General features: G+C 40.5%; 1 protein-coding gene across 1 annotated transcript in view; it reads right to left on the reverse strand.

The window, feature by feature from the left end:
- Positions 1-9123: 9123 nt before the first annotated feature.
- Positions 9124-21202, reverse strand: part of LOC124613490 (putative gustatory receptor 28b) — a gene marked incomplete at its 5' end in the record, with an annotated part of 30796 nt that continues 18717 nt past the window's right edge. Inside the window, one exon of the mRNA XM_047142198.1 lies at positions 9124-9855. Within this exon, the coding sequence (XP_046998154.1) occupies positions 9124-9855 (732 nt within the window). The remainder of the gene's footprint in view (positions 9856-21202) is intronic.

A 21202-nucleotide genomic window follows, 5' to 3' on the forward strand; every position in this document is an offset into this window, starting at 1 on the left:
CACACTGTTCCATGTTCGCTTAGAGAATAATTGTCGTACTACAACTCACAGATACCGCGAAGAAAATTATTAATATACTCTTCAAATACTAAACATTCTCACTCACAGTGACCTTGTAAACGTGATATCGTTCTTCGTGTGCATTTGTGCCGGAGAGGATATTCCAAATGTTTTTCACCAGATATTAGAAACGTATTTTCATGTGTTACCAATCAAAAGGAGAGTGGAAATCCAAGTGGATACGTAGATGTCACTGAATACAAAATACTTGCGTAAATGTGTTTGCATTTCAGTGGACATGTTACACATTTTGCCCTATCTTATTTGCAAGTTAGGTATTACTCTCAAATTTTTGTGGTACCCGTGTACAATAGCACACAACTACACAGTGTGCTACATACTATTGTTTATTTTTCATGGGTTGGCTAGCATATTTGTTTGAATCAGACGTTGCTGTTTCTTGCTGCTGAGGATCTACGACTATAGAAGCACAAGGGTAACTTCCTAATAAAAAAACCAATAATTCATCTAGAGCGGAACGTACTTTGCAGTCAGGATTTAATGTGATAAGATCATTTTTGTGGAAGGCACGGGGTGGTATAATAATAGATTGTACAGATGGGGAATAAAAACGTAAACGTACGTCAAGAAATTCAGTGGATAATAAGAAAGAACTAAACTCAGTGATATCTGATTACCAGTTCTGAAGAAGCAGTGCACCATTCTCCCACCATGCAAGGGAAAGACAGTTTGTAATAACACAGTTTGGCCAGCTGTGCTCTATGTTAAAAAAACACGTCACGGCACACTCCAGTGGAATTGTTCTTCCCCAACGAACTTCACTACAGTTAATCGAAAGCTATTGTATCTGTCAATCGAAGCTACGGTAATTCCTTCAAAACCCCCCACTCACGGAGACGATTAATCGGGATCAGCACTAAAATCAATTCCCTCAAGATTTAATATTCTCCGGGTGTGAAACCTTAGAGCCACATCTACGAGTTTGAATGCTAATGAACTATATTTATGGATGCTTGACTATTGACTTTCCATAATACTTTATTTACTTATTAAACATAAATTTAATCCATATGACGTGAAAGTGAACTATGTAGTTGTTAAGGGTACCTAGAACGCGTAGGTTCTGGTTTATTGATTGTGGGTAGAATAGAGAAAATATGTTAAAGTCACTTTTGAAAAGATGTTCAAATTGTTCAAATGGCTCTAAGCACTATGGGACTTAACACCTGAGGTCATCAGTCCCCTAGACTTAGAACTACTTAAACCTAACTAACCTAAGAACATCACACACACATCCATGCCCGAGGCAGGATTCGAAACTGCAACCGTAGCAGTCGTGCGGTTCGGGACTGAAGCGCCTAGAACCGCTCGGTTACAGTAGCCGGCTGAAAAGATATTCTCGAACAGATTTTCGTTAGCTACTCTTTATAGAGAACCTAAACAGATTTTTGAGTAGAGTGATCATTTATGATGTTTTTAGTCACGAGAATACTGAGGTAAATTGTGTGCTTATCGATTAATTTAAATGATTTCAGAAATCAAAGTATGTAAGCATTTATTACAGTAAACTGAAAGTAATTTTACTAGAAGTACATAATACTGTTATCTCCCGAATAAATTGGCTAATTCTGATAGTTCTTGACATTATTAATCTTAATGCAACAGAAGTTTTTCCAACATTTTAGAATACTGTGTTGATACGTTTATCACATTTTCGTTATCTATTTGTGTAAGTTAGCGTATTTTCCGTCTTAAGAATATCGTTAAATTATGAAGAATTTTTTTCCTTGTGATGATATCTTTGCCATATACAAGAATAAATTTTGTTCACACTTGTTTCAAAGCTACTCTTGTTTCCTCACAATTGGCAGTCCTTGTCATTTCAATTACATTTCAATCTCGAAAACAGCTCATGTCCAGTGCATATGTATTTTCTGGCCATGCAACCTTTGTTAAGATCTCAGCTTCATCAGCCACTGAGAGAGCCAGAACCTGGAAGCTACACCACTCTTCATCAGTTTTGGCCTATGCCAATAAAATAGTTTTATTCTGTAAAATTGGCCTACTACATTCAATTGTAAATTAGCTGTTTAGTTATAAAATGCTTATCTAAGAAAATCAGGTAATGTCTGAAACATGGGCTCCACATTTAATGGCTCCATTAAAAGATGGATGAAATTGAGTTCTGGCGGCCTGCATTTTCTCTTATAACTCAATTTTCTTACCCAAAATATTTTACTTCAAAGGCTATTGTATCTCAGAAGAGACATAACACAGCAGTAAAGGCAAACTGCTCAATGGGTTCTCCCTTTTCCCAGTGTTAATCATTAGTTATTACGTCACACGGCCATGCATTCCTGTTGACACTCGGATAACTCAACTGGAATTCGCACTCTTCTGTACTTGACCATGCCCAGCCATTAACAGGCTATCCGATCTCTCCCTGTGCACTGCACAACCATCACTTGTGAAATTCGTGTTCGAGGCCCTTAACTTTGAATAACCTCTCGAGGGTGTAACGTACTCCATGGTGATAGTTCCGAGATATACTCCTTCCTAAATGGATTTCTTCCTTACCTAGCCTTGCCATGCCTTCCCCATGTCATTTAGCATCTTAACTTCCAAATACTTCACCAGACCTGCATCAAAAGTGAATAAGAAAAGAAACATCCAGTATTATGTGAACAAATAATGTCCTTATGCAAAAATGTGTATTTTGTAATACTCTCGTTTAGAACAAGTAAGACGTTCTCAAATGTTCAGGAATTCCTTAACGCATAAAAATAGCCTAATGGACAGAAACGGCCGTTATACAAAATAAATACATTCAATGTCGGTTTTTTTCGTAAATGTTATAGATACAAAATGTTCAAATATGATAAAAATACTATATTCACTTCTATATTCCGTATTAGAAAAGATCGCCTGTAGGATATGCTAGGACGTTTAACTGTTGAATAAAAGGAGACCAGATGAGAGAGAGGTTTCTCAGTACCACTCACGTGTAGTTCAAGGTCTGAAGACTCTTCGTGTAGGTGACTATACACGATACTGCAGGGACTAAGGCTGAATATCTATCTGATGATATGATTGTTGTAACAAAGTGTTGAATTCTAGTTCACGTCGCCAAATATGAACCACAATATAATTTTTGGATGGGCCAAAAACAATAAAAATTCTTCTCGTGTTCTCTGGATTGCAGACATTACTGCATTTAATTGCAAAGCATATCGACGTAAGAAAGTATACAGTCCTGGAGAGTTCCCATGGACATATGTTGCATTCCAGACGAATAATGAATTTAATTTGTCTGAAAACTTCAACTGTATTAAAACATGATTTGTCATAGCCTTCGATGAATATATTACCATACCTCCTAATGACATGTAAAAGCCGCCCTGCCACCTCCCTTTCGGTTAAAGAATGTTTGAGCTATTTGGAGAAAAGATAAGCAAATTAATGGATAGCAAGAGGCCCGGTGGAAAATCAGTCCTAAGGAAGTAAGAAAAAGCTGAAAGGTGGATACAGAGGATCTATAAAAGGAAGATGAACTTTAAGGCAATATTATAGAAATGGAAGAGAATGTAGATGAAGATATGATGGGAGACATGGTACTCGGAGAAGAATTTGACAAAGCACAGACGTAAGTCGAAACAAGGCTGCAGAAACAGCAACATGCCGTCAGAATCCGAACTACTGACAGTCTTGGGAGAGCCAACATGACGAAACTGTACTTTTGGTATGCAAAGATGTACGAGACAGGCGAAAAACCATCATACTTCAAGAAGAATGTAATAATTCCAAATACCAAAGAAAGCAGGTGTGAATATTACCGAACTACCAGATTTGCTAAGAACTGGCAGCAAAATACCAACATGGATTCTCCGAAGAAATGTATGCACAGGTGAGGCAGTACTGACTCTACGACTTATCTTAGAGGACAGGTTAAGGTAAATCAAATCTACATTTATGCCATTTGTAGACTTAGAGAGAAACCTTTTACAGTGGTGACTGGAACAGTCTCATGGACATTATGTAGGTAGTAGGGGTAAAATACGGGGAGCGAAAAGCAAAATACAATCCGTGCCGTAACATGACGGCAGTTATAACACTCGAGGGGCATGAAAGGGGAGTAGTGGTGCAGAAGGAAATTGAGAGAGGGATGTAACCTGTCTCCAATGCCATTCAATCTGTACACTGAGCAAGCAGTGAAGAAAACAAAGGGAAAAAAAATGGAGTAGGGATTAAGTTCATGGAGGAGAAATAAGAAGTTTGAGGTTGCCGATAGTATTTTAATTCTGTCACAGACAGCAAAGGGCTTGGAAGAGCAGTTGAACGGAATTGACAGTGTATAGATAGGAAGAAGTAAGATGAACACCAACAAAAGGAAACTAAGGATAATGGAATATGGTCAAACTAAATCAACTGATGCTGAGAGAATTAGATTAGAAAACGAGACACTTAAAGTAGCAGACGAGTTTTGTTATCTGCGCAGCAGAGTAACTGATGATGGCCGAAGTAGAGAGGATGTAGATTGACAATAGCAAGAAAACCGTTTCTGAAGAAACAAATTTGTTAACATATAACATGGATTTAAGTGTTATAAAGTCTTTTCTGAAAGTATTTGTATGGATCGTAGCTGTGTAAAGAAGTGAAACATGGATGATTAACAGTTTAGACAAACAAGAGAATAAAAGCATTTGAAATGTGGAGCCACAGAAGAATGCTGAATATTACCTGGGCAGATCACGTAACTAAAGAGGACATGCTGAATAGAAACGAGGAGTAAAGAAACCGGTCCCACATGTGGACTAGAAAATGGACCAGTTGATAGGATAGTGATATCATAAGGCATCGTCTAATTCACAAAGCTATAAACAAAGTCAAACTCCTAATTTTATGGCTGATAAAATAAAATGGGGAAATCGCAGTTGAAGATTACCGTCATAGAAAATTTGATAATGTATAACGATATGGGACTCTCCTTCACTGTTCTAATTCTCTCTTCTCTTCTCTTGTAGGGTTCTGGTAATCTGTGGGGATGGTCTGACTTTGCGATTTCTGCTATAATTTTTTTTATTTGTTCATTTGAAACCATATAAATTTATCATACACTCCAAAAGTGATTGAATTAAACCTTGTCTATGAAAATTGTGGTATACTACTATATTTAATCCTTCCACAGGAGATTAGGAGTTTCTCTAAATTCAGGGTTTCTGTGTTTAAATCTTCTACCCTAATTACTTTATAGAAAAAGCCTGGGTTGTTTTCCTTTCTTTATGGAGTATATTAAAATCATACAACTGTCTATCTTAACAAAACTTTTATTGCTTATGTAAGTTACTCCTAGACATTCTCCTCTAAGAATTATTGTTGACTGAATATTAGCTATCTCTCCCATACCTCTCTCCCACAGATTACTAACATAATTTTATTTACTATTTAGACCTCAAGGAGAATAAAGGTTAATTTTAATAACCGGTCTCTGTGTGCACTGTCACCTTTGTCTACTCATACTTAAGGGTTTATTAAGTTATAGTAATAAACAGCACAAATACAGCCACTTCCGATATCACTTAGCTGCACTACAATGTTTTAAGATTATATGAAACAATGCAATTACTGTTTTTGTTGAAGTTAGTTACCCTTCTTTTTACCTTGTGTAGCTTTTGTTGTAATGGAAAGTACGTGGGATAGCTTCACTCTAGAATTAATGAGTCCTTCACGTAATGTTCAGAGATTGTTAATATTTGCCACACGTTGAGATTTTCTTCAAAATGTGAGGCAAATGTTTCTGAGACTTGCTAACTGTTGACTTCCACTTTTTTTTGTCTACGTCATCCACATGTTGTGTATTTGTCTTAGGTAGTTCCAAAGACACTGTTTTGTTACTATTCGGATTTATGCGTTATCTACAGCATGATTAGTTGATTAGTAACTTCTGTCATTAGTAGCCTTTACATGTATTACAATGGTCCTGTGAGATCTCCAGATTTGGGTAATCGGTGGTTGTAATAAATCACAAAAGTCAAGTTCCAAGGTGATTCTTTGGAAATGAAATCACCAGATTTCGTTCACCATGCATGATTGTATTAAATCTCAAATTATCTCATCTTTGGGAGTACATTCACCTCTTTTACTGTATAGTGATACACGTTACTGTTGTCTACATATTCTTGACGGTGACTCCATTCGATTGACGTATGCTGACAATTGTTATAATCACTTTGTGCATAAAAGGAAATTTACTGAAGGCACAAATTGCTATCACCATCATTCATACCTACAACAGTCATCCTTTCAGTTAAAAAGGTGATTATATCGTTGTGATTTCCGTCCCTAAAATACCCGAAGACACCAAACTGTACAAAGGATATTGTTATGCCTGTCATGACAATATTTCAGCACTCTATACAAGGTATCCACACATGTACATTAAATTTTTCTAAACAGTTAAACCAAATAACTTCACATAAGCTGGATTCATGAATCAACCCTTCTCACTTTAATTATTGAGCCTGCCATACCTTTGAAACCAAGTTTCTATTCGATATTGATTACACCCTTTTGTCATCTACTTCTTCCTAGCCATACAATCCTAGCTGGCTTTCCTATGGGAATCCGATCTCTACCTTGGTGCAGTCCCGTTCCTCATACATTCTGTGCTGTAGAGGGTGGTCCACAGGTGCGGAAACACGCTTCTAAAGCAATAGTTTGATATTGACAGTCAGGTACTGTGATATAAGATAGGAAAGGAGGGAAAAGTATGAGGCTAGGCTACCAACATTGCATCCATCTCGGCACTCACCGACTTTGATCCTACCCGTAATTTATCGATGAAATGTCTGTTACATAATGCAGCAAACAGATGCAGAATTTCAAAAGAAAACAATGCTACATTCCATTTGAGGATAGCTACACTCATCTTCTTTTTTCTCCATTCACAAACAAATGCAGTCGAAACAATATAACAAGACCTAAGGCAGAAGAAAGCATAAGCTTTCTCGTCAGGACATTCATTTTATGTACGAGGGACCACAGCTCATATATCATTCAACAGTAAGGATAAGTTACAGTGGTGTTTATAAAAGCACTTGACTGCAACAAACTGTATACTGGTCAAACAGGAAGGACTATAGCAACTAGCCTCATTGAATACGAACCTAGCTAGAATTACATAAGCCAGACTTCGCCTTTGCCGAAAATGTGCTGAAGAAATATATAGCCAACTAAGGATGAATACTAAGTCTATTAGAAGCACCTGAGGTAAAAAGGCACCTAGCTCAGAATCCCCAGCGCGTTCTAAATGAGTAATTACAGCTGAGCATATCACCACTTATAAGCTTCACATGATGCAGTCAATAAGCCACATACCCTCACTCCGTTACAATGACACACACTGCTACACAAAATTAAAACACAATAGAATTTAATATTACTTATCTTTCTTACCCTACAAACTTCAGAATTATAACAATATAAGTTGTAATACTGTGTATTTTACTCATGTACTGTGATTAATAGTTCGCACTGCGTAATCTGTAATTTACAACGTGGAACATGTTCGTCGCACAGAATAAGTGAGTAGTTCTCAGTTAGACCCCAACGTAAGTCATGACTTCACAAACTACAGAATCAAAACCATTTAACATATAATACTGCAGTGTTTGTGTATCTTAATTACGTATTGTGCTTAATATTGTCCATTGCATAATTTATAATATTAAAAACTAGTTTGGTTCACAACATAAATGAAGAATGCTCAGACCTCGCAGACTGTAGCATTATAACCATATAACAGGTAATACTGTGTAGGTTATTTATTTCTCGCTCTCAATATTGTCCTTTGCATAAAGTGTAATTTATAACGTTGAAAACCAAGTCTGCCTATAATGTATGTTTGCCTAAAAATTAGTGTCCTTTGCGGACGCTGGTCGGTTGTCTCCTGAAGGTGGTCAAATTCTCTTAAATCGAAGACTAGTTAGAAATAAACGAAAATCAGTAGCAAAAAAAACAGTTTACTAGTTTTTCAACTTTAAATTTAGAGTAAATAATTTTTTCTGAAGTTCTTTGTAACAGTTACAGATATCTTTTCGCATTAATGGCAAATAAAAGCATAATTTTCTTCTTACACCCACATCGCTTTATGAGTTAATCGAAGTACCACATCAGATAAAAAAGATGAATTTTGCAGATGACTACGTTGTGCCACAAAATAAAGTTAGGTCATCTGGTACCGCTGAAAATTCTTCAAATATTGATGGTGAGGTCAGAGATTTATTATTCACGACACATACATAGGAAGCTCATTAATACTATACGCAGGGATGAGTGTAGGTAAATTTCGAGAATAGATCGGTAGAGTCTAGTAATAAATCACTGGTCACATACTATGTGTCCACTGCCATTCCACCACGTCAGTCACACGTTTAAGTGATTGCACCTTTTCGCTCTCAGTATTTCTAGTCACAAGATTTGAATGTAATAATTTTTTCATAATGCGGGCCACAGTCATAATATATTTCTTTAAAGTCAGTACCGCCATTAGACTGTTGTTTATTTGCAGTGTTACATTTAAACTTACACTATCATGATTTCGGCTTCTAAGTGCCATTATCGAGTGTTTTACGTGTTATAGAGTGCCTAAGATGAGATACGAGAGTATGCCATCTTCGGCACTGTATAACACTTAAAACACTTGATAATGGCACTTTAAAGCCGACGTCATGATAGTGTAAGTGTAAATGTAACACTGCAAATAAACAACAGTCTAATGGCAATACTGACTTTAAAGGAAGATTTGAATACATTATTGAGAATATTACGAATTCCAAGTAAGAGGTCAACAGAAATAGACTGTCCGGTAATGATAGGAGTGTCTGATTCATGCTCTATAAAATTTGAATGTTCTGACGGCAAGAAAATTGCTGTCAGCGAATGAAGGAGTGTAGACACATGTCACTCGAAATTAGAATAATGTATGTAGAAGACAGTGCTTTATTTTATCTCCCTATTATCTTCGTTTACATACGTTACAAACGGAAACATAGTTGATAATATAGTGATAATATGCCTTTGTAATCAAACGTATTCTTTGCTATACTACTTATTTGTATCAGAAAGAGAGAATTGAATGAGAATGACAAGATACGTCGTCACAGCCGCCGCGATGCTTCTCAGCAATGGCACGTCCAGCGTGAAGAACCCAGTTGCGCTGTAGTGGATTGGACTGTGTGTCAGCTGTTCCGCAAACAACTGCAGCTCTTCCTGAACACCACTGCCAGCAGGAAACGGCAGCATCTGAAGTTTGGTGACCAAGTGCTGCGTGCGGCTGGCCTCCCGTGTAACCACCTCGCTGCTGAAGCATATGCCGACGATCCGCCAAACCATCATGCCGGTCCATAATGATATTCTAACTACGGTGTATATTCTCAAATCTCCATGCAGAGCATTGTTTAATCTCAGCAAGGTGACAGTAACTGCGTGCATGTTCACGACAATGCATACAAGACAGGTCGTTATTATAAACAGGTTTTGAACACCATAAGCACGATTTATCATTATTACAGCTTGATGGAGGAGGCAGTACACTGTACGCAGCTTTCTCAGAAACGTGCAACTATTTCGCGTCAGTAGCATTTGGGCATGATTTGACGTATTCTGCTGTGATCTAATGGAAAGTTTTTCAACGTCAGGAAGTGTTGACATTTCATGTTGGTGGACTTGCTTGGTAATCACATGAGTATAATGCTGCGAAGTTTCCTTTACTGAAGAAGACTGTAGTGCCTCTGTAACTCTGACATTGAGATCGTCCTCTGTAAACATGCTAAAGCACTGAAGCAAAAATGTATTCAGTTGTCCAAACCATCTTCTCAACACCATATTGAAAATAATAAACTGTAGCACTACGAAATTCACCAAGGAATGTATGAAAAAAACACGCATTAATGGCACCAAAGCTAATGAGTCTCGAAGAAGCCAAAGAAACACACTGTACGTAAGGATGCAATATATAGCTAATGGTGCTGTTGTCCATTTGTGAAGAGATTTCAAGCGCCAGTTCTCTGTGCATGCCCTCTGATATATGAATGTTCCTATCGTAACAGTGGTTCGGCAAAAAGCGTCAACATCTCGTTGTTTCAAAGTGCAGCAGCAAAGAATGAGTATCACGCATGAACCTGTCATAAAAATAACGCTAGAGAAGAAACAGTGCATTGTAAAACGATCTGGGGACCAGATTATGTCAGTGAGTCGATGTTTTGTATCATAAATAGACAAGAGGAGGAACCCCAATGCAACAGATAAACTGTAAAATTTAGCCTTCCTAGACACCACTACTCGCATATTCCCTCTATTAACGGAAATTGGAGAACAACCAAATATTTTACATAGGTACATGACCATCCGAAATTCACCAAATAGCGTATGGAGTGCGTGCATCTGTGGCGATCGTCAAACTACAGCCGACAGAATGTCAGCCGATACACGCACAAACTGAGACGAAACGCCAAAGTACTTTGAGTTTTCAGGGAACATTGATTTATCGATTGTCATTATATTTACAACAAAGGCGTAGATAATAAGTGTGCCCCTGGGAAACAGCCTTTTGTCGGTGTTTCACACCCTTACAATTCGGTAAAGCATGCGCTCAATTTCAAAAGAAGAGTGAAATAGTAGGAAGGAGATCATATGGTTACGTGCGTTTTTCGTAATTAGAAACTATTATTATTATAGTAATTTAGGGTGGCAATTAATATATGTAATATCCAGCACAATTTGTTGCTGAACGCAGACAAATAACGTACAATAAACTTATTTCCCCCTGATCGTATTCACTTTCACTTCACGATTAGTTTCATTCGATTGGTATGCATAACTAAACAACCAAAATAATGTGAAGTTATTGCTATGTTACAATATCAACACGCATAAATTATAAACTTAACAATAATTTTCCGGGAACAGGCACTCGATATTTGCTGGCTGCTTTGTCATCCTGTGCATGCAGCTTGAAGCAGATGCGATATGGAGGGGCGTGGGGAGAACACACTGCTATCCCAGCCGTTGTGAAGCTTCCAGAGCCTGGAGCCGCTAGTCATCGTTTAACTGGCTCCTTAGTTGGCCTCACGAGGATGGTTGCTCGCCATTGAAACCCTCCTGTGAAGCAAAAATTCCCACCAGTACCGGTAACTGAACACTGGTGCTTCACACGAGTTGTGCGCTGACCACATTTTTGGCTTCTTTGGCTATCTTCCAATCAGTAGTTCGTTTTTTCAGCCGGAAGGTCGAAATTTATTTCACCTATACCAAATGAAAGTGTGTTACAAAATAGTCTGAAAGAAAAATGGGTGAAGGACATCACCGCATTACTGCCACCTCTCCGAACGGAACCATCTCACTCGCCATCTCCACAGCACTGATGAGTCCGCGTCTTTTCGCTGTTCAACCTTTTCTGGTGTCTGATCGCAGTTTATCCCCAGTGGCAAGCGAAACTTTAGAAATTCGTCTTCTCAGACTGTTTTGTCTCCTCCAGTTTATTTTGGTCGATTTATGCTGCCATTCTCCTTGCTACCCTTTCCTCAATCGTCCTCTGTAACTTTACGTTCTCCAGTTCACTTTGGGAATCCACAATTGCTTCGTGAGGAGGTTTGTGTATGCAATTCTGTAATGCAGGGTTCGTTGAAGTCGAAAATTCTGTGTTTCCAGGTATGTCCAAAAGTCCCCTATGTATGTACCGTTTTGGAAAGAACGAAATACACTGCCTGTCCTTTCACTCAACTGATGACGTTTCTCTTCGCATTAGGGTAAAGGTCATCTTCCAAGAATAACTGACTACTGAAGTTGATGGTGTTCGGCGACGTGCGTTCGAGAAATGCTAAGAGGTTTCTAACTGCTTTTCACATGTCAAGTGTTCTTAGGAACACATACTGGTGTTCACCAGAATCACTCACGCGACGGACTGAACAGAGGAGAGAGTTCGCCAAGTGCGTCTCGTGCAGTCGGGAATTCATGAAGTGTTTCCTATTGACCACGTAATACCACAAGGCCCTCGCCCTTATCGGCTAATGTGGGCGATGGGCACTTTTCCAAACGATATTTATTACGGTATTTACCTTCTATATGGTTTGTGGCGCGAGCCGAGATTAGGTGTTTGTACACTGCTCGGACTATGGTTAGTGGCGTCTCGGGCATCGCCATACTGAAGTAATTGTATCCAAATATTTGATGTGCTGGAGGCCATTTGGTGTGTGGTGAATGTACACCGGCGCTTCAGGTTTGGGCAGGCAATATTTAGTTCAATAAAAAGGCGGTGATACTATTCGGCGAATGCTTCCACATTTTGTGTGTGTATAAGTAGGTGCGGTTTAGTGGTGGTGGTGGTTAGTGTTTAACGTCCCGTCGACAACGAGGTCATTAGAGACGGAGCGCAGGCCGGCCGAAGTGGCCGTGCGGTTAAAGGCGCTGCAGCCTGGAACCGCAAGACCGCTACGGTCGCAGGTTCGAATCCTGCCTCGGGCGTGGATGTTTGTGATGTCCTTAGGTTAGTTAGGTTTAACTAGTTCTAAGTTCTAGGGGACTAATGACCTCAGCAGTTGAGTCCCATAGTGCTCAGAGCCATTTGCACCTTGAAGACGGAGCGCAAGCTCGGGTTAGGGAAGGATTGGGAAGGAAATCGGCCGTGCCCTTTCAAAGGAACCATCCCGGCATTTGCCTGAAACGATTTAGGGAAATCACGGAAAACCTAAATCAGGATTGCTGGAGACGGGATTGAACCGTCGTCCTCCCGAATGCGACTCCAGTGTGCTAACCACTGCGCCACCTCGCTCGGTGCGGTTTAGTACGCAAGTTACAGTTGGAAGCGTTAACTGGGATATGTGGCCATGGGTGACAACGTGACCGAAGAATGATAGCAATTTCTTTACTATCATGGAGGTGGTGGAAAAACTCGAGCCATGTAGTTTACTTTAAGTATATGATAAACGTTCACCAGGGCCACCCGTTGTGGCCTGGTCCAGGTATCGGAGGGCATCTTAATGCTTGCTAACAAGGGAACCTCCCCATCGCACACCCCTCAGATTTAGTTATAGGTTGGCGCAGTGGATAGGCCTTGAAAACCTGAACACAGATCAATCGAGAAAACAGGAAGAAGTTGTGTGGAACTATGAGAAAAATAAGCAAAATATACAAACTGAGTAGTCCATGCGCAAGATAGGCAACATCAAGGAGAGTACAGGGTCAGCAACGCCGTGGTCCCGTGGTTAGCGTGAGTAGCTGTGGAACAAGAGGTCCTTGGTTCAAATCTTCCCTTGAGTGAAAAATTTAATTTTTTATATAATCAACTTCGCCCTCCAAAATTCCAAGACATGTTCAGATTTGCTTGGACATATGCAGGATTTGATGGTCTACACAGAGAAAAATTTGAGAACGTTAAAAACATATGTTTTGACAGAGCACGGGGAAAACTGTGCGACTGTGAAACTGTTGCTTTCATTTGTTTTTGCACAGTTCAATCATCGCTCTAGCCTTGAGGTACATTGAGGAAACTTTCTTTCACAAGCTGCCCTCGCTGTGTCAGATATTTCATAACGTGCTGGTTCGTCCGAATACCAGACGTGTAACTTGCAGTATCCCCCCCATTGGACGTTCCGTGTGTTTGGAGACTGAGTGAGCAAGTATATGCCGCGTGGTCAGGAGAAAAACTGTCGGCCGTATCTCTGTCGCTTTGCGTAAATGCCGTCAAGTCTGCAGGTACCATTTTATAGTTGCTAAAAAATTGTTAAAATGTGAAGTCTGGTCTTACGGCGACAGGATGCAATTGTATTCTCCCCAGAAGATAATTTGGTCGCAATTGCTGGCGAATAAAGGGGCCTTTTCTGATTTGAAAAATTCCGCCTGTTTACGTCTGTTACCAGAGCCTGAAGATGCGTAATGTTGATGGATCGTGTGTCCTGTACAGTGAGGAAAATACTTCGTGCTACTGCCAGGTACTCCACGACTTTCGCCACTATTGCTTACTTTGTAAGTATTGCTGTCCTAGGGTTTCATACAGCTTGTGGATGAGGGAAAGCTTTATATCCACTAATCTGGAGGAGGCCTCCGTTCGTCACCTCTAGTAACAGGACAACGTCTAACCTGATGGCGTAGAGCACGTCACACAGCTGCTTGTTGACCATCTCTATTTGTGTGCTTGTGCTGGAGTCATCCTTTGAGGGGAGGAGGTGTGTTCCTTCTTTTACCTGTGGCCGCTGATAAATTTTTCTTACACGGACGGGGCTAACGCCCCGACCATGTGATACTCGACTCCACGAACTTCCCCTGTCCTAATACCTACCGTCGTTCCTTCATTCATGTTTCCACCAGACAGACCAAATTCAACATCATTTTCCCAGTTGCTTGAGCTAGCTCGACGCCGTCCCGCCACTGCTTCGCTGCGTGGGTAGCCCGCTCAGTTTCGTTTTCTGTCTATTGGGTGAGTGTGTTTCCTTTCTCACCTGACTCAGGGATGGCCACCGAATAAGGCATTTGGTGTATTTCGTCATGGTGGCTGTCCACAGTTCCTCCTAGGCCGCAGGCATCCCTCTGTGCTCTTTTACGAATTTCCCTCGACTTTTGGTCCATGTTTGGTGGCGTCATCCGTTGTTTTTTTTAGTATTCTCGTGCTGAGTGCTGTGGCGTGCCCGCGTCGTTATCTAATGGTGTGCTCGCCTCGGGCGGCATGGGGTTGTCCACCTCCTATCACCCGACATGGTTCAACTGTGACCTCTGATTTGTTCTGTTTCATAGTGCGTATTGATACGCTGATTCAGGCAGTGATTCTCTAGTCCCTGTTGAACTGTATCTTCTGGGGTGGTCATGAATTTGAAGTTTGTAAATGCCACGTATTGATAATTATTGTACGAATAGCTGGCGATGTATGCCAAAGAGTAAACAAATGCATTGTGTTGCAATGTATGCCTTGATGAATATTCCATGGACATACGAGATTCTGTGCCTGAACTTTCTATTCTGGTTGACTTCTATTCTTGGACGAGAAGACGAAAGAACGAATACCTGAGGATCATCTTTCTGTAAAAACCTATGTTAGTTGTAAACGAATCTAAAATATAGTTGTTCCTGACTTCAGACTTTTGCATGGTACATGATTATTTGTAAACCTAAACCTTGCTTGTCCTGAGTAGACGCGGCCTTAACGGAACATTGACCATTGTTAGGCGCCATACTAGAAAATACATCTACGTCTACATCCATACTCCGCAAGCCACCTGACGGTGTGTGGCGGAGGTTACCTTGAGTACCTCTATCGGTTCTCCTTTCTATTCCAGTCTCGTATTGTTCGTGGAAAGAAGGATTGTCGGTATGCTTCTGTGTGGGCTCTAATCTCTCTGATTTTATCTTCATGGTCTCTTCGCGAGATATACGTAGGAGGGAGCAATATACTGCTTGACTCTTCGGTGAAGGTATGTTCTCGAAACTTCAACAAAAGTCCGTACCGAGCTACTGAGCGTCTCTCCTGCAGAGTCTTCCACTGGAGTTTATCTATCATCTCCGTAACGCTTTCGCGATTACTAAATGATCCTGTAACGAAGCCCGCTGCTCCCCGTTGGATCTTCTCTATCTCTTCTATCAACCCTATCTGGTACGGATCCCACACTGCTGAGCAGCATTCAAGCAGTGGGCGAACAAGCGTACTTTAACCTACTTCCTTTGTTTTCGGATTCCATTTCCTTAGGATTCTTCCAATGAATCTCAGTCTGGCATCTGCCTTACCGACGATCAACTTTATATGATCATTCCATTTTAAATCACTCCAGTTGCTAACCTCCTATTTTGTAGCTAAATGATAAGGGATCTATCTTCCTATGTATTCGCAGCACATTACACTTGTCTACATTGAGATTCAATTGCCATTCCCTGCACCATGCGTCAATTCGCTGCAGATACTCCTGCATTTCAGTACAATTTTCCATTTTTACAACCTCTCGATACACCACAGCATCATCTGCAAAAAGCCTCAGTGAACTTCCGATGTCACCCACAAGGTCATTTATGTATATTGTGAATAGCAACGGTCCTATGACACTCCCCTGCGGCACACCTGAAATCACTCTTACTTCGGAAGACTTCTCTCCATTGAGAATGACATGCTGCCTTCTGTTATCTAGGAACTCTTCAACCCAATCACACAATTGGTCTGATAGTCCATATGCTCTTACTTTGTTCATTAAACGACTGTGGGAAGCTGTATCAAACACCTTGCGGAAGTCAAGAAACACGGCATCTACCTGTGAAACCGTGTCTATGGCCATCTGAGTCTCGTGGAAGAACAGCGCGAGCTGGGTCTCATACGACCGTCTTTTACGAAACCCATGCTGATTCCTACAGAGTAGATTTCTAGTCTCCAGAAAAGTCATTATACTCGAACATAATACGTGTTCCAAAATTCTACAACTGATAGACATTAGAGATATAGGTCTATAGTTCTGCACAACTGTTCGACATACCTTCTTGAAAACGGGGATGACCTGTGCCCTTTTCCAATCCTTTGGAACGCTACGCTCTTCTAGAGACCTACGGTACACCGCGTACTCTGTGTAAAATCGAACTGGTATCCCATCAGGTCCAGCGGCTTTTCCTCTTTTGAGCGATTTTAGTTGTTTCTCTATCCCTCTCTCGTCTGTTTCGATATCTACCATTTTGTCATCTGTGCGACAATCTAGAGAAGGAACTACAGTGCAGTCTTCCTCTGTGAAACAGCTTTGGAAAAAGACATTTAGTATTTCGGCCTTTAGTCTGTCATCCTCTGTTTCAGTACCATTTTGGTCACAGAGTGCCTGGACCCTTTTGTTTTGAGCCACCTACCGCTTTGACATAAGACCAAAATTTCTTAGGATTTTCTGCCAAGTCAGTACATGGAACTTTACTTCCGAATTCATTGAACGCCTCTCGCATAGCCCTCCTCACATTACATTTCGCTTCGCGTAATTTTTGTTTGTCTGCAAGGCTTTAGCTATGTTTATGTTTACTGTGAAGTTCCCTTTGCTTCCGCACCAGTTTTCTAACTCGGTTGTTGTACCACGGTGGTTCTTTTCCATCTCTTACGATCTTGCTTGGCACATACTCATCTAACGCATATTGTACGATGGTTTTGAACTTTGTCCACTGATCCTCAACACTATCTGTACTTCAGACAAAACTTTTGTGTTGAGCCGTCAGGTACTCTGTAATCTGATTTTTGTCACTTTTGCTAAACAGAAAAATCTTCCTACCTTTTTTAATATTTCTATTTACGGCTGAAATCATCGATGCAGTAACAACTTTATGATCGCTGATTCCCTGTTCTGCGTTAACTGTTTCAAATAGTTCGGGTCTGTTTGTCAGCAGACGGTCTAATATTACTAAATAATTAGTAATCTTCTTCGAGACGTGCCGCCAGTTACGATACTAAACTTTCTTTCAGATTCCTTGGGCTACGTGGCGGCTACGAGTAATTCAATATATTTCACTTTCAGATTTTCTCAAAGTTGCGAGGTAACATCCCAGGCAGATAGGCCTGGTCACAGGATTCTAGTTCTGGTATAAGATTTCATCTGCAAAAGGTTATGCTTGTTATCTTATATTGGTATTCGAGACGAAACCACGATCTGTAGTTACGCGTTTTATTATTTCACATTGAACTGACCTACGAAATATTATCTAGTGCTATGATCACATGAGTTTCAACTATACTTTTGGTATATATTGCGGAATATCTGTGATAATTCAAGAAAGAGGCGATTAATTATTTATAATCCCGTAACCACCCTGAGTACAGAGCTAGTCATAGTATTATTAGAGTTATTTCTCTTTTGTTTTTATATCACTTTATTGAAAGCTATCAAAGCATATTCAGAGTATCAACTCAAAGTGCTTACAGTGTTAACTCTCATTCACATTACAAAACTAATTTCAAAGACAGTAAATAATTAATTGATAATTTGTACATCTAACCTCTCTGGCAAAGAATGAATTAATACTATTAATATTCAAATATTAATTATTACTATATCATTTTTATTACTTTTATTAATTACAAAATTACGTTATACTGTCTGGTTCAAAAAATGGTTCAAATGGCTCTGAGCACCATGGGACTCAACTTCTGAGGTCATCAGTCCCCTAGAACTGAGAACTACTTAAACCTAACTAACCTAAGGTCTCGCGGTCTCGCGGTTCCAGACTGTAGCGCCTGGAACCGCACGGCCACTCCGGCTGGCCAGTGTCTGGTCCACACACATTGGTATCAAGTGTCCCCAGCAGGCGTCGCTCATAGATCCTCCTCCACGGCTTGTAGTGTTTCTATTCCCTTCTCCATGGTTGTTGTAACCTAAGTCTCTAGTAATGTCAACATTTGCGTGGCGTCAACTGCTTCTCCCACTGGTAACTGGGCCGCCCTCCTCTGCACACATTGAGACCGTACTTGTCCTTCGTTGTCATAGGCTGAACACGTTTAGGACAACTCTGCGTACATTACGACAGCCCTACATCCGTAGACATTGATATATGAGGATACATGGCGCTGGAGGTCAATCTTGACGTGTCTAACGCCGTATGGAAAAGGGATGGTGTGCTGTGCACGCAAGTTTTCTGGCAAGGTACAGGCGACTGAATTCGTCAACCTGAGAAGGCCGTGAGAAACGCGGATATTAGGGCTCGTGCAGTGTGAAGAGATGAGAATTAGGTTTACGTCTGGAGACAGCGTGGAGGTCGGTTGTAGTGTGTTGGGCAGGGCGCGGCCCTGTTGACATCAGCCGAGAAAAAACGTAAGGAGGCGGCAGACATTGGAATAAGCGATTGTAATGCCGTGGCAGTTACGCTGGACACAAGTTTGAAATTGCACAGACGGCGGCTGAGCGTTAATTTGCCGATTACGTTACAGACTAGACGTTATGATTTCCTTCTGAACGTCTGGTCATTGCGTAGATTTTGATATATCTGTCGTCGAGGCACTTGCCTTGAGTTATATTCGTTTGGCTGTGAGTTAGAGTGAACGCATTTAGGCCGGTAGCTATTACACTTGTGAAATTACGACAAGCATGGTGAACTTTTATACAGTGTGATCCAAATCAAAGCGTCGACAGGTCGCGCGGGTTGTAATCGTGTCTGATGAAACTTAGCATTTATATTCGGTAATTATTGTGATACATACGATTTCTGTTAACTGGAGAGAGTAAGTAACGCTTAAAATTTCTTGTTGTCTTCTTGTGATGTTACTTCGAAACCGTGTGGGTTGATTTCTGTGAGTGGCAGTTCACACATAATTCTTTTCACCGTGTGCATTCGGATTTGTATATTGTACTACTGAAATTTAATGTTCTGTCTATTTCTGTTATAAGCCGAGTGTGTGCCGGTTATGTTTTCTACACTACATTGCATAATGGCGCATGGGTCGCGTTACTGAATCCGACTACTTATATTACGTACGTTAGTTAAAGGTTTTCATAACTATCATAATGAAACCTAAAGAGTTGTGAAGTCACAGTAATTGAAAGAAAGCCTTCGGTGTTAGACAACCTGGTGTTAAATTGTTCTTTTGGTATTACGAATGTGTACCACTGTATTTGGGATATTTCAGTAATTGCTGTGTTGTATGTTTCTTTTATGGTCAAGTGGTTTTAAATGCACTAAGGTGGAACACTGTCTTGGGGTTGATGTTTGGTTACCTAAGTGGCTTGGTTCCAAGAGAGCGTAAAAATTAGTTCTACGGCGTGGTAGCCCGTATGAGAAAAGGTATATTTGTTGGTCCACTGTTTTCATCTGTGTATCCGCAAACTGCTTTGCTGTTTTCTGGGCGCTAGATTAACTAAGGACGTGTCTGTGTCAAATAATAAACTGAGCCAGTAACTATCCACTTAGAACTGAGTGGGTTGCTTCCTTTTGGGTACTGAATTATTACTTGATATTGTATCATGGTACGATCACTGTAAAGTTTAAGTGATTTCAGGTTCTTTGAATAATTGTCTTGGCTAAGTTATCTGAGAAACTGACAGGTATAAGCTCCTGTTGTGAGCTGTTATGTACAAAGTAGATTTTTCTGCCAAAATTTACTTGTATAGAGAGTCTCCATATTGTTCATTAAGACAGTTTGATTTTGTCGTTTTTTCAGCTAGCAGCCGTCTAGTGCGTGCTTGTGAATCCTTTTAAATTTTCTAAGAGATTCACTTAATGATTGTTTCATTTATTTCACTAATAATTTCAGCCTAATTGAATTTAACTGAATGCCTTTCTTGGTGTAAAATTTAAAACAGCGACTACTGTTGATCTATGATGTTTGAGTAATCTTTGCTAGGTGACCTTTGAGTTGTAAGTACAGTTAAACTTTGTTAAGCTTTGATTGACTTAGGGACGTGTGTTGTGCAAAACTGTTGTATCACGGGCCTCTGTAATTTGTCGAGATATCGAGTTTGTTTAATAAATTCGTATTGTGTACTAGACTGTGTCGTCTGGGCACCAGCACCAGCACATTACCACTCTCTACCTTCTGAACGGTAGCAGGTCATGGTTGAAAAAACAGCCAGGATTCTGATCCCGTGTGTAGCCTATGGTGCCTTATTTTAGGTTTGAGTACGGTGTCCGTTTGTGCTATTTTTGACTGTGACTCGAAGTAAGGACCATGGGCCGTCGAGGAACGTTAGGAATATCTTGCCTTAGCCAAGAACTGCTACTATGTGAGCTCGCTGTGGGGGGTATCGAAGCTGACGTTAGTCTTCCCGAGTTATCCCATCAGTTGAGGGAGACCTAAGACCAAGGCCTCGTCCTGATCCTGGCCACTATGGTAGAGGTAAGCGTCACCTCTTTCCATTGTTCTGAACTTCTTTCTGGAGTTGAGTTGTTGGGTGGCAGTGTCCCAACTAGCGCTCAGGTGTTCAGAATTAAGCCCCTCATCTTGACCAACTCGGGAAGCGAATGGAGGACGTTAGGGTTGTGAATTAGGGTTCTAAACTAGAAGACATGATTGAGGGCTTCGGAGCAGTGTAGTTAACCTTCAGCTCGAGTGTAGTTTGTTGTGTTGGCAAGAGATCTCGGGGCGGAAAGGTGAGCCATCGTGATGTCCGGTTATTGCTTCACCTGTCCAAGCTGAACAACTTTTTGGAACCTCTTCAATAACTTATCCAACCCATCATGGCTCCTTGTAAAGACAATT

The sequence above is a fragment of the Schistocerca americana genome, chromosome 4, assembly GCF_021461395.2.
Source record: "Schistocerca americana isolate TAMUIC-IGC-003095 chromosome 4, iqSchAmer2.1, whole genome shotgun sequence".
In the NCBI taxonomy this organism is placed as follows: domain Eukaryota; kingdom Metazoa; phylum Arthropoda; class Insecta; order Orthoptera; family Acrididae; genus Schistocerca; species Schistocerca americana.